Source organism: Rhinoraja longicauda, chromosome 32 (assembly GCF_053455715.1).
Source record: "Rhinoraja longicauda isolate Sanriku21f chromosome 32, sRhiLon1.1, whole genome shotgun sequence".
Taxonomy (NCBI): Eukaryota; Metazoa; Chordata; class Chondrichthyes; order Rajiformes; family Arhynchobatidae; genus Rhinoraja; species Rhinoraja longicauda.
The window spans coordinates 22,841,875-22,856,449 of NC_135984.1; the positions used below are offsets into that span (position 1 = coordinate 22,841,875).

At 47.7% G+C, this 14,575-nt stretch overlaps 1 protein-coding gene across 1 annotated transcript in view; it reads right to left on the reverse strand.

The window, feature by feature from the left end:
- Positions 1 to 14,575, reverse strand: part of LOC144608723 (arginyl-tRNA--protein transferase 1-like) — a 90,846-nt gene that overhangs the window by 31,449 nt on the left and 44,822 nt on the right. Inside the window, exon 3 of the mRNA XM_078426754.1 lies at positions 1,297 to 1,359. Coding sequence (XP_078282880.1) covers positions 1,297 to 1,359 — 63 coding nt within the window. The remainder of the gene's footprint in view (positions 1 to 1,296; positions 1,360 to 14,575) is intronic.

The window sequence follows — 14,575 nt, forward strand, 5'->3', positions numbered from 1 at the left end:
AATGGACTGACTGGTCTTCTCATCAATTATCTATAATTCTGTGATTCTAAATACATGGGCCAAGGCATCAATCTCTCCCCAAACATCAATACCTACAACCCAGAAATCAATCTGGTGAATCTTCCTTGCATTTTCAGGCAAATCTTTGTTGTGCCCTTTGCATTATTTTATCTGCACTTTCACTGTAGCTGTGACACTATATTCTGCACTCTGTTTATTTTCTATTTTGCACTACCTGATACACTCATGTATGGCATGATTAGCCTGAACTGCACACAAAGTTTTTCACTGCATCTCGGTACATGTGTCAATAATAAACCAATATCAATTTCCATTCCTAAGGAAACCAAACTGTACACGATGCTCCTGGAGTGAACTTACCAAAGCATTAAGATGTGTTGGTATTTGCATCTCTTTCTAAGAAAAACCATTGTAGCAAACATGGGGGGAAGTTTACCCTCCTGGGCGGCACGGTGGCGCAGCGTTAGAGTTGCTGCCTTACAGCAAATGCAGCGCCGGAGACTCAGGTTCGATCCTGACTACGGGCGCCGTCTGTACGGAGTTTGTACGTTCTCCCCGTGACCTGCGTGGGTTTTCTCCGAGATCTTCGGTTTCCTCCCACACTCCAAAGACGTACAGGTATGTAGGTTAATTGGCTGGGTTAATTAAATGTAAAAATTGTCCCTAGTGTGTGTAGGATAGTGTTAATGTGCGGGGATCGCTGGGCGGCGCGGACCCGGTGGGCCGAAGGGCCTGTTTCCGCGCTGTATCTCTAAATCTAAATCCAAAATCTCCCTTCAAACTGTGCATGCTTAACTCTGGAGATACGTCATATGGTAACACAAGGGAACTGCAGATGCTGAAATCCTGAGCAAAAAACAAAGTGCTGGAGTAACTCAGAGGGTCAGGCAGCATCTCTGGGGAACATGGATAGGCGACGTTTCGGGTTGGGATCTTTCTTCAGACTCAAAGTCTTTTCATGCTTGCAGAAAGCATGGGTCCCGACCGGAAACATCGCCTATCCATGTCCTCCAGAGATGCTGCCTGACCCACTGAGTTGCTCCAGCACTTTCTTTTTGCACTGGCTACACGAAGAGTAGGGAACTGATTTCTTTGTTAAAGCATCCTATATTGGTATTTAATAGCTCAATTTTACAGCTATTTCGGAATAAGTCACTAAATGAAACCTCTGCAAAGTATATTTTCTTCTGTGCTGAATTACTTTTATTTGATATGCTCGGAAATACGGCACACTGAGGAGCAAGATCTTCCAGCAGACACAAAGGGCTAACTTACCTCATTGGGTAGGTGGGGCAGCATGTGATGGGCATGGCAGCTTTGTACAGATATTTCCCACTCCTAGACAAAACACAAAACATAACTTTCACTGGTCATGGACAAATTACCAAACTATTCTCGGTCATATCAGATATAATTATTGTTAAGATCCTGGTTGCATTGAAAGTTTTTAAAAGTTCATTTTATATGAATAACATCATGAGCAAGACTCCAATTTATCTCCCATTCCTAATTATCTTGACAAGGTAGTAGTGAGCTGAAGATACAAGGAACTGCATCTGCTTGTTTACAGAAAAAGACACAGTGCTGGAGTCATTAGACAATAGACAATAGACAATAGGTGCAGGAGGAGGCCATTCGGCCCTTCGAGCCAGCACCGCCATTCAATGTGATCATGGCTGATCATCCAAAATCAGTACCCCGTTCCTGCCTTCTCCCCATACCCCCTGACTCCGCCATCCTTAAGAGCTCTATCTAGTTCTCTCTTGAATGCATTCAGAGAATTGGCCTCCACTGCCTTCTGAGGCAGAGAATTCCACAGATTCACAACTCTCTGACTGAAAATGTTTTTCCTCATCTCCATTCTAAATGGCCTACCCCTTATTCTTAAACTGTGGCCCCTGGTTCTGGACTCCCCCAACATTGGGAACATGTTTCCTGCCTCTAACATGTCCAATCCCTTAATAATCTTATACGTTTCGATAAGATCCCCTCTCATCCTTCTAAATTCCAGCGTATACAAGCCTAGCCGCTCCTGTCTTTCAACATATGACAGTCCCGCCATTCCGGGAATTAACCTAGTAAACCTACACAACGTGCTGGAGAAACTCAGTGAGTCAAGACACACGTGCTGGAGTAACTCAGAGGTTCAGAAGTCTGAAGAAGGATTCCAGTCCGAAATGTCACCTGCCCATGTTCTCCAGAGATGCTGCCTGTCCAGCTAAGTTACTCCAGCTGTGTGTGTTTAATATTGAGAAGAGGTTTTGGTGATGTCTGTCTTTTGGTGTTCCAATGTGGCTCAGTCTACAAGGATCGGTCTGCAAAAATCCCACGGCCCAAGGAACTGGTTGTTCCTTCAGAAAGTGATCTAAATGTTCATGTTTCAGTCAGAACCTTCACCCCAGGGTGGAAATCTCAAAGACAGACCCAAAAAGCTGGTGTAACTCAGCGGGTCAGAGAGCATCTCCAGAGAAAAGAAATAGGCGGCGTTTTGAGTCGAGATCTTTCTCCAAACTGAGAGTCAGGGGCTATCAAACTCTATAGGGCAGAGCTTTAAGGCCAGAGGGGGAAATTTAAAGGAGATGTGCGGGGAAAGTTGTTTATTAATATTATTATTAATATTGCACATAGATAGTGGTGAGTGAATGGACCAGGCTACCAGGGTGGTGGTGAAAGCAGATTTGATAGTAGCATTTAAAAGGCATTTAGACAGGCACAGGGATATGTAGGGAATGGAGGGCTATGGATCATGTGCTGGCAGAGGAGTTTGTGACAATTGGATTATGTTTAATCTGCTATATTTATATTTGAATATTAACACTTTATTCCCTTTCATGAACGTATAATACCATGCAGGCATGTTGAATCAAGTTTGTTACAAGTACTGTTTTGTTATCGTGATGGGGAAGTAAGTGAATATAAGAATATTATCTGTGCGCAATTTCTGTATTTGTTAAATGAACTCTCGAAAATGTAACTGGCTGATATTTTGAATACAATTGCAATTACTGAGCTAATTCATTAATGTATATTAATGCAGTGTTGCACGGTGGCGCAGCGGTAGAGTTGCTGCCTTACAGCGTCAGAGACCCGGGTTCGATCCTGACTAGGGGTGCTGTCTGTAGAGTTTGTACCTTCTCCCTGTGACCACGTGGGTTTTCTCTGGTTTCCTCCTGCACTCCGAAGACATACAAGTTTGCAAGTTAATTGGCTTCCGTAAATTGTCCTAATGTGTGGGATAGTGCTAGTGTACGGGGTGATCGCTGGTCATCACGGACTCGGTGGGCCGAAGGGCCTGTTTCCTCACTGTATCTCTAAACTAAACTAAAAAAAAGTATATGAGCCTCAGTGTAAATATGTATTTCCATGGGAGTTTGAATGTATAGTTAACTAATAGACAATAGACAATAGGTGCAGGAGTAGGCCATTCAGCCCTTCGAGCCAGCACTGCCATTCAATGCGATCATGGCTGGTCACTCTCAATCAGTACCCCGTTCCTGCCTTCTCCCCATACCCCCTCACTCCGCTATCCTTAAGAGCTCTGTAGATGGTTATGCATGCAACCTATACTGTAGCTACCTTATCACCACTAACCACGCCCCATCCTATTAGTACAACTGTAGTCTCCTCCCTTTGTTCCACCCTTTTAGGTCCCGGTACGTCTGAAGGCTGGATGCAGTCAGTGCTGGGACGTGTGTGCCATGTGCTATAATAAACTACCAGTAAAGGTTACAGTGTGTCAGAGAAGACTCCTTTACATGGAGTCAGAAGTGGGATGCGAGCGTTTCCCGTTTACCGGTTTTCATTTATTTTGTTCCCGTTAGTGCCCAGTTTCGGGTTTCCCTCGATATGGCGTCCTCATGCCGAAAGCCATCTCCCCTTGTCTTCGATGCCGACATTGCGGAACGATGGTCGACTTTTGTGATGGACTACACTCACTACGTCAATATTGCGAACCGGAACGACCCAGCCGCGGTCAAAGCATCACTTTTGCTCAACCTGGCCGGTCCCGACGCAATGAAGAGAGCTCAAGCCTTTGTCTATGCACCAGCGGTCCTGGATGACAACGACCAGCCGGTCGAGCCAGCTGAATCGGCCGACGACCCGGTATGTCTTTTGCGCAAATTCGCGGAGCTATGCGACCTGCCCTCCAACCGTATACTGGAGCGGGCCAGGTTCTTCTCACGCAAGCAACAGCCGGATGAACCTGTTGAATGCTTCATTGCCGACCTGCGACACCTTGCCCAGCGGTGCCGATTCGAAACCATGCGCGACCAGCTCGTCAGAGACATTCTCGTTACCGGTATGGTCGATCAGAAGCTGCGTGCCGACCTGCTGCAACGGCCTGACCTAACCCTGACTCAAGCAATGCATGCGTGCCGCATTGCCGAAGTGGTCCACCATCCTCACGGACAGAGGGGGTCTGACAGCCGAGCCGTAAATTTAACTGGAGTTGCTGGACAACGACGGATGAGGGAGAACTTTCGCCCTCCACAGCGGCCCGTTCGCACACCCCGGGACCCAAGATCTAACAAGTGTCCTAACTGCAGCTACGTACACTCCTCAGAATCACAGTGCCCAGCCCTTGGGAAGACATGCAATTTCTGCGGGAGAAGAAACCATTTTGCAGCTGCCTGCCGATCCCGTGGGAAAGTTCCCTCAGCTCCCAGACAACTCCTAGACAATCTTTTGCAGGTTGATAGCGAGATGGACTCTGAGCCCAGCTTTTCCACGGGAGATGTAAGTATTTACACTCTCCTCCACAGCCGATCTCGCCTCCCCGATCCTTCTGTGAACATAAATGTCAACAAAGCTGTTCCACCGGATAAGGAATAATGAGCTGCTGATTGCCGACCGCTCTGTTTTGCGTGCCTATGGGGGAGAGGAACTAACACCTGTGGGGAGGGCGACTTTCCACTGCGTGCTGCAGGAAGGTTCCCAGGACCTGTCTTTCTTCATTCTGGACAGTGACTGTGTGACGTTGCTTAGCAACCGGGCATGCCAGGATCTTGGGCTGGTGTCGTTTAACCATACGGTCCACAAGGTGCAACCTGTGATGGATCCACTATGTGAGTACCCAGACCTGTTTGACGACAAGCTGGGGAAGCTGCCGGTGGTGTACAAGATCGCGACAGACCCATCTGTGGAGCCCGTGATCCGTCCACCCCACAGGGTGTCTTTTGCCATGAAGGGCAAAGTGGAGAATATGCTCAAGGACATGGTCAACATGGGAGTGCTGGAGGCTGTCAGCGATCCAACCGTATGGGTCTCCACCATGGTCGCCACGTTGAAGAAAGGAAAAAATGAGATACGGGTGTGCATTAACCCCAAGGACTTAAATATGGCAATTAAACGGCCCCACTACCCCATGAGGACTGTCGAAGATGTTGCCGCCCAGGTGGGACAAGCTACTGTGTTCTCCGTCCTCGATGCAAGGAGCTCGTTTTGGCAGATACCCCTGGACAAACGCTCCACGGATCTGACCACGTTCAGCACGCCCTTCGGCAGGTTTAAGTTTTTACGGATGCCGTTCGGCATCAACTCTGCCAGCGAGGTATTTCAGCGTTCTATGGAACAACTATTTGCAGGTCTGCCCTGCGCGATTATTGTGGATGACATTCTGGTCTATGGGAGGGACGTGGCCGAACATGACCACAACCTCCGGCGGATTTTGGACCGTGCCCGGCAGATAAATTTGAAGCTCAATCGGTCAAAGTGCAAGTTCCGGGTGCCTGAGGTCACATACGTCGGACACATCTTCACAGCCCAAGGGTTAAAGCCAGACCCGCAAAAGACCAGCGCCATCTCTGAGCTGCCGGCCCCGACTGACGCTGTCAGTCTGCAGCGCTTCCTGGGCATGGTGAACTACCTGGGGAAGTTTATCCCCGACCTCAGCGAGTTGAGCGCACCCCTGAGACAACTCACAAAGAAGGACATTGCCTGGGCATGGTTTCCACACCACCAGCAGGCGTTCGACCTGCTGAAGACGAGGCTGGTCAGCACACCAACACTAAGGTTTTTTGATCTGCTGCTTCCAATCGTGGTCACCTGCGACGCCTCCCGATTTGGACTGGGTGCTGCCTGCCTGCAACTCCACGCTGACGACTCGCTGCAGCCTATCTCCTATGCCTCTAGGACAATGACGGCCACAGAGCAACGCTATGCTCAGATAGAGAAGGAGCTGCTGGCGGTGGTTTTCGCGTGTTCGAAGTTTAGAGACTTCTTATTCGGCACCAGGTTCACCATTGAAACGGATCACCAGCCACTGGTGACAATACTTAATAAACCGATACACTGCGCTCCTGCCAGACTACAGCGGATGATGCTGCAGCTACAGCGCTTTGACTTTAAGATCGTATATAAGAGGGGCACCGAGATGCATGTTGCTGATGCACTGTCCCGGGCCCCCCGGACCTCCTGCGACCAGCACCCCTTCGAGCAGTCGGACTTACAGGTACTGAACGTCAACTTCGTCCCTTCTCACCAGCTGAAATGCCTGGTTGAACACACCGCAAACGACCCCGACCTGCAGCAGCTTGCTGCTGTCATCAAGCGCGGGTGGCCCACCAAGCGGAATTCGTTGCCTGCCAGCGTCCACCCCTATTTTTTGGTCCGCGATGAGTTAGTCCTCCGGGATGGTATTATTATCAAAGGGCACAAGGTTGTCATCCCGGAATCACTGCGTGGCTTGTATTTTGATGCCGCCCACATGGGACATCCCGGTGCAGATGCCACCATCTCACATGCCCAGGACCAGTACTACTGGCCGGCCATGGCTAAATACATCCAAGCCCGAGTCGATTCCTGTCCGGACTGTCACTCGCTTGCCCCGCATCAGCAAAGACAGCCACTTTTGCAGCAGCCTGCACCTGAAATGCCCTGGACTTCTCTGGCTGCCGACATTTTCGACTGGCGTGGTAAGCAATACCTTGTGCTAGTAGACTCTTACTCGAATTGGTTCGAGGTGGACTTCCTCCCTGCCATCACCTCCGAGATGGTGATCAGCAAGCTTCGCCGCCACTTTGCCACGTTTGGTTCCCCTGTCCGGCTGCAGACAGACAACGGTCGCCAGTTCACCAGCGCTGAGTTTCGAGCGTTTGCCACAAAGTGGAACTTTAATCATTTCACTAGCAGCCCGGAGTACCCTCAAAGCAATGGTCTAGCGGAACGGGCGGTCCGGAGCGCTAAGCACCTGCTTGAACAAACCCGCCTCTCGAACGGGGATTTCTATCAGTGTCTCCTGAACCTTCGCAACATTTCTCGAGACATTTCCATGGGATCCCCTGCCCAGCGACTCATGTCCCGAGTTGTCCGCCCTCCGATGCCTATTGCCCAGCAGTCCCTGATGCCTAAAGTCCTGCAGCCTGCTGATGTCCAGAAACGTATTGCCCAAAAACACGAGATCCAGCGACGGTCGCATGATAAATCCTGCCGCCCTCTTTCTCCACTGATGCCGGGACAGGTCGTCCGTTTGCAGACGTCCACCGGCTATTCCCGACTTGCCACCGTCGTCGGGTTTGACACCGCGCCACGTTCCTACCTCGTGGATTTCGAAGGGACTGTCTACAGACGCAGCCGCCAGCACCTGTTGGCGGTTAACGAGCCCAAACCACCTCCTGCGGTTCCGTATACCCCTCCATCGCGTGTCGAGCCTTCCTCCACTAACGTACCCTCTGCTCCCTGCATGCCACGGTCGGTCCTTTTGCCTCGGGTAGCCCCCCCTGCTCCTCCCGGGCTTGCTCCCCAGGCTCTGTTGTCCCCTGCAAAATCTTCTCTCTCTCCAACTTCAACTCGTTCTACCCCTTCATTTTCGCCTGGCTCTCCTGTGTCTCTCCGTTCCCCCTGCAAGCTGGGTTCTCCACCCAGCTTCTCTCCTCCTGTTTCTGTTCTTGTCCCCCCTCCTACTCTTTCGGGCGGGGAGGGTGAAGGTGCTGTGCGCACTCGCTCGGGTCGGATTGTAAAACCTCCGGCTCGCTACGGAGAATATGTCTAGCTTTGCAGGTACTGTATAATAATCCTGCTACTGTAGTAACTTGTTTGAATTGTAAGGGGAAGGATGTAGATGGTTATGCATGCAACCTATACTGTAGCTACCTTATCACCACTAACCACGCCCCATCCTATTAGTACAACTGTAGTCTCCTCCCTTTGTTCCACCCTTTTAGGTCCCGGTACGTCTGAAGGCTGGATGCAGTCAGTGCTGGGACGTGTGTGCCATGTGCTATAATAAACTACCAGTAAAGGTTACAGTGTGTCAGAGAAGACTCCTTTACAAGCTCTATCCAGCTCTCTCTTGAAAGCATCCAACAAACTGGCCTCCACTGCCTTCTGAGGCAGAGAATTCCACACCTTCACCACTCTCTGACTGAAAAAGTTCTTCCTCATCTCCGTTCTAAATGGCCTACCCCTTATTCTTAAACTGTGGCCCCTTGTTCTGGACTCCCCCAACATTGGGAACATGTTTCCTGCCTCTAATGTGTCCAATCCCCTAATTATCTTATATGTTTCATTAAGATCCCCCCTCATCCTTCTAAATTCCAGTGTATACAAGCCCAATCGCTCCAGCCTTTCAACATATGACAGTCCCGCCATTCCGGGAATTAACCTAGTGAACCTACGCTGCACGCCCTCCATAGCAAGAATATCCTTCCTCAAATTTGGAGACCAAAACTGCACACAGTACTCCAGGTGCGGTCTCACCAGGGCCCGGTACAACTGTAGAAGGACCTCTTTGCTCCTATACTCAACTCCTCTTGTTATGAAGGCCAACATTCCATTGGCTTTCTTCACTGCCTGCTGTACCTGCATGCTTTCTTTCATTGACTGATGCACTAGGACACCCAGATCTCGTTGAACTCCCCCTCCTCCTAACTTGACACCATTCAGATAATAATCTGCCTTTCTATTCTTACTTCCAAAGTGAATAACCTCACACTTATCTACATTAAACTGCATCTGCCATGTATCCGCCCACTCACACAACCTGTCCAAGTCACCCTGCAGCCTTATTGCATCTTCCTCACAATTCACACTACCCCCCAGCTTAGTATCATCTGCAAATTTGCTAATGGTACTTTTAATCCCTTCGTCTAAGTCATTGATGTATATCGTAAATAGTTGGGGTTCCAGCACCGAACCTTGCGGTACCCCACTGGTCACTGCCTGCCATTCCGAAAGGGACCCATTTATCCCCACTCTTTGCTTTCTGTCTGTCAACCAATTTTCTATCCATGTCAGTACCCTACCCCCAATACCATGTGCCCTAATTTTGCCCACTAATCTCCTATGTGGGACCTTGTCGAAGGCTTTCTGAAAGTCGAGGTACACCACATCCACTGACTCTCCCCTGTCAATTTTCCTAGTTACATCCTCAAAAAATTCCAGTAGATTTGTCAAGCATGATTTCCCCTTCGTAAATCCATGCTGACTCGGAATGATCCTGTTACTGCTATCCAAATGCTCAGCAATTTCGTCTTTTATAATTGACTCCAGCATCTTCCCCACCACTGATGTCAGACTAACTGGTCTATAATTACCCGTTTTCTCTCTCCCTCCTTTCTTAAAAAGTGGGATAACATTTGCTATCCTCCAATCCACAGGAACTGATCCTGAATCTATAGAACATTGAAAAATGATCTCCAATGCTTCCACTATTTCTAGAGCCACCTCCTTAAGTACCCTGGGATGCAGACCATCAGGCCCTGGGGATTTATCAGCCTTCAGTCCCATCAGTCTACCCAAAACCATTACCATTAATGGTAATACGCTTAACAGCATTGATGTACAGAGGGATCTTGGGGTCTACGTCCATAGCTCCCTGAAAGTGGCAACACACGTAGAGGTAAACAAGGCATTTGGTATGGAAGCGTATTGCTTGCCTTCCTCAGTCATGGCAGTGAGTATAAGAGTCAGGAAGTCATGTTGCAGCTTTATAAACGTTTATGTGTGCATTTCTGGTCACCACATTACAGGAAGGATGTGGAAGAGTCGGAGAGGGTTCAGTAAAAGTTCATCAAAATGCCTCCCAGATTAGAGGGTTTGAGCTATAAGGAGAGGTTGGACAAAATGGGATAGTTTTCTTTGGTGCATGGAGGTTGAAGGGATACCTGATGGAAGTATATAAAATGGTGAGAGGCATAGAGAGGGTAGACTGTCAGAGCCTTTTTCCCCAGGGTGAATTGTCAAACTCTACAGAGCATAATTTTAAGGTTAGAGGGGGATAGCGTAAAGAAGATGTACATGGACTGTTTTTTTACAGAGCGTGTGATTGCTTGCACTACTGTCAGTGGGCAGTGATGGAAGCAGATTTGACAGTAGCATTTAAAAGGCATTTAGACAGGCACAGGGATATCCAGGGAATGGAGGGCTATGGATCACACGCAGACAGAGGACATTAGTTTAACGTGGCATCGTGTTCAGCACAGACATGGTGGGGTGAAGGGCCTGTTCCTGTGCTGTGCTGTTCTGTGTTTTGGAATGTTCTTGGCCGCTCTATTTTTAAATTTGAAATGGTGTGATGTACTTCTGTTAGTGCTGACAGAAGTGCAATGTTAACATGGAACACAGCAAAGAACAGGTTCTTCGGCTCTTAATGTCAGTGATGCCAAGACCATCGCTTATCCATCTGCACATAACCCATATGTCTCCATTCCCTGCATATCCATATACATAGAAACATAGAAAGTAGGTGCAGGAATAGGCCATTCAGCCCTTCGAGCCTGCACTGCCATTCAATATGATCATGGCTGATCATCCAACTCAGTATCCTGTACCTGCCTTCTCTCCATACCCCCTGACCCCTTTAGCCACAAGAGCCACATCTAACTCCCTCTTAAATATAGCCAATGAACTGGCCTCAACTACCTTATGTGGCAGAGAATTCCACAGATTCACCACTCTCTGTGTGAAAAAAAACTTTCTCATCTCGGTCCTAAAAGACTTCCCCCTTATCCTTAAACTGTGACACCTTGTTCTGGACTTCCCCAACATCGGGAACAATCTTCCTGCATCTAGCCTGTCCAACCCCTTAAGAATTTTGTAAGTTTCTATAAGATCCCCCCTCAATCTTCTAAATTCCAGTGAGTACAAGCCGAGTCTATCCAGTCTTTCTTCATATGAAAGTCCTGCCATCCCGGGAATCAATCTGGTGAACCTTCTCTGTACTCCCTCTATGGCAAGAATACCTTTCAAAAAGTCTTATAAATGACACCAACGTATCTGCTTTGACCACCACCCCTGGCATCACATTCCAGGCACTCCCACCCTCCCTGGAGAAAACATCCTGTTCATCTCATTTAAACTTTGCCGCGCAGCTTAAAGCTATGCTCTCTAGTATTTGATTTTTCCATCCTGCGATAAAGGTTCAGACTGTCTACCCTATCTATACCTCGCATTATTTTATACATTTTTATCAGATCTCCCCGCAGCCTCAAATCGAGTTTATTTGTCATATACACAGACAAGATGTGCAGTGAAATGAAAGGTCACCCACAGTCCAGCAATAGAGCAATAAAAATAAACAATTACACACACACTCCTCACAAACCACACAAACAAACAAAAAAGAAACATCCATCACAGTGAGTCTCCTCCAGTCCCTCCTCACTGTGATGGAAGGCCAGAATGTATTTTCTCTTCCCCTGCCGTCTTCTCCCGCGGTCAGGCTGTTGTAGTTGCCACGTTCCAGGCCGCGCCGGACGGTGAAAATGATGCGTCTGTCCAGCCTCTCCCTGTAGCTAATACCCCCCAACTAGATCATATTTTTATTACTACATTAATAGTATAATCTATTAGTCAAGTAAAATACCTTAATCGCTTGTTGATGTTCCCCATTGAAATCAATGTGGCGAATTAATAGTCAAGATCTAATCCTGCTAAGGATGTACTAGTTTAGTTTAGTTTAGTTTAGAGATACAGTGCAGAAACAGGCCCTTTGGCCCACCTAGTCAGCACCGACCTGTGATTCCCCCCACATTAACACTATCCTACACACACTAGGGACAATTTTACATTTATACCAAGCCAATTAACCTACAAACCTTGTACGTCTTTGGAGTGTGGGAGGAAACTGAAGATCTCGGAGAAAACCCACGTGGTCAAGGGGAGAACGTACAGACTCCGTACAGACAGCAACCGTAGTCGGGATCGAACCCGGGTCTCTCACACCGTAAGCACTTTAAGGCAGTAATTCTACTGCTGTGCCACCATGCTGCCCAAGCCCGATTCCTGCACTCGTTGGAATACAGGAATAGAGTGATACAGTGCAGAACCAAGCCCATCGGCCCAACTTGCCCACACCGGCCAATATGTCCTAGCTACACTAATCCCACCTGCCAGCAATTAGATCATATCCCTCCAAACCTGTCCTATCCAATGTACCTGTCTAACTGCTTCTTAAATGTTGGGATAGTCCCTGCCTCAACTACCTCCTCTGGCAGTTTGTTCCATGCCACCACTACCCTTTGGGTGAAAAAGTTACCCCTCAGATTCCTATTAAATCTTTTCCCCTTCACCTCAAACGTACGTCCTCTCAGGTCTATGAGGAATGTAATGCCCTCGGCCTCAGGTAGGATTGCTGGTGAGTGGGCAGCAGCAGTCTTGGGATGTGCATTATCCTGCAGAACCCGCCCGAAGGCTCGTCAGTCGGCGGGACTGGGAGGGAGCTGGAGATTGTACGTGAGGAGCAAAGGCGGGTAGGAGGGAGAACTGGGACAATGCCTCTCGTGCCTTCAAGGTCGGTTGCAGGAGGGACTCCCAGGGCACAAAGATGGCCAAACATAGAGAGGGGCATCGGTTCATTGAGACATAGACAATAGGTACAGGAGTAGGCCATTCGGCCCTTTGAGCCAGTACCACCATTCAATATGATCATGGCTGATCATCCAACATCAGTACCCCGTTCCTGCATTTTTCCCGTATCCTTCGATTCCTTTAGCACCAAGAGCAAAATCTAACTCTCTCTTGGATCCAGTGAATTGGCCTCCACTGCCTTCTGTGGCAGAGAATTCCAGATTCACAACTTTCTGGGTGAAAAAGTTTTTCCTCGTCTCAGTCTTAAATGGCCTACCCCTTATTCTTAAACTGTTTGCAGGAACTGCTCCAGTACATCGAGTGCATGGACTGACCAGACTTTGGAAATGGTGCCAAAACATGGTTGGGCCTGCATGTGTAATATATGCAAAACTAATTTCCCTGTGCAGTTGCATACATGACAAATAAGGCACCATTCAACCATTGAATTTAAAATGCCATCCCATGTAAAGAGAGAGAGAGAGAGACACACATGATCACAACACTAAAGTGAGAGAGAATGCAAGATCTGAATACAGGGGGAGAGACTAGAATACAGAGTAGAATGAGAGACAAATAGTGAGAGAAGGAATGATAGAGAGGGTCATGACCATTTAACCTAAATAGGGTTAGAACAGAGGGAATGAGATTGGTTGCTCAGTAATCACTTTACTTGACTATTCTTAAAGGATTTGACAGGCTTGAAGCAGGAAAAATGTTCCCGATGTTGGGGGGAGTCCAGAATCAGGGGTAGCAGTTTAAGTATAAAGGGTAGGCCATTTAGGACTGAGATGAGGAAAAACGTCTTCACCCAGAGAGTTGTGAATCTGTGGAATTCTCTGCCACAGAAGGCAGTGGAGGCCAATTCACTAGATGTTTTCAAGAGAGAGTTAGATTTAGCTCTTAGGGCTAAAGAAATCAAGGGCTATGAGGAAAAAGCAAGAACGGGGTACTGATTTTAGATGATCAGCCAAGATCACATTGAATGGCGGTGCTGGCTCGAAGGACCGAATGGCCTACTCCTGCACCTATTTTTCTATGTTCTATGTTTCTATGTTTCCTTATGCACACGAGAAAAATCCACATAAAATAACTGAAATGGACAGAAAATAAAAATAGATAAATTACACAGACTGCATGGCAAAACAGGCAGGAGGAGCAAAAAGAGAAATTGAAGAGATTTTACACCGTTTAATTCAGAAATAGTTGAAAAGATACAGATAAAGGCCAAGAGAGAGTTACAAATCCTTTAATCATCTTAAATTATTTAATTAGATCATCCTTTAATCTTCTACGCTCAAGAGATTAGAAAACTAGTCTGTGCAAACTTTCCTCATAATTTAATTTGTTAATAGAAATTTGTTCATAGGGGCAACACAATGGTGCAGGTGTTCGAGCTGCTGCCTCAGGGGGCCAGAACCGTGGGTTCGATCCTGACCTTGGGTGCTGTCTGTGTGGAGTTTGCACAGTTCACACATTCTCAGTGTTCCTCCAGATGCTCCGGTTTCCTCCCACAGTCCAAAGAAATGCAAGTCTGTAGGTAAATCGGCCTCTGTAAATTGCCCCTAGTGTGTAGGGAGTGGATGCGAAAGTGGGATAACATAGAACTGGTGTGAAACGATGATCAGTGGTCAGCGTGGACTCTGTGGGCCTAATTGTCTGTTTCATTGCTGTATTTTTCAGTCAATACTATACGATACAATAGAACTTTTTATTTATCTCGGGGGGAAATTGATCAAATAGGTATCCAAGAGGTTCTTGTCTTCCA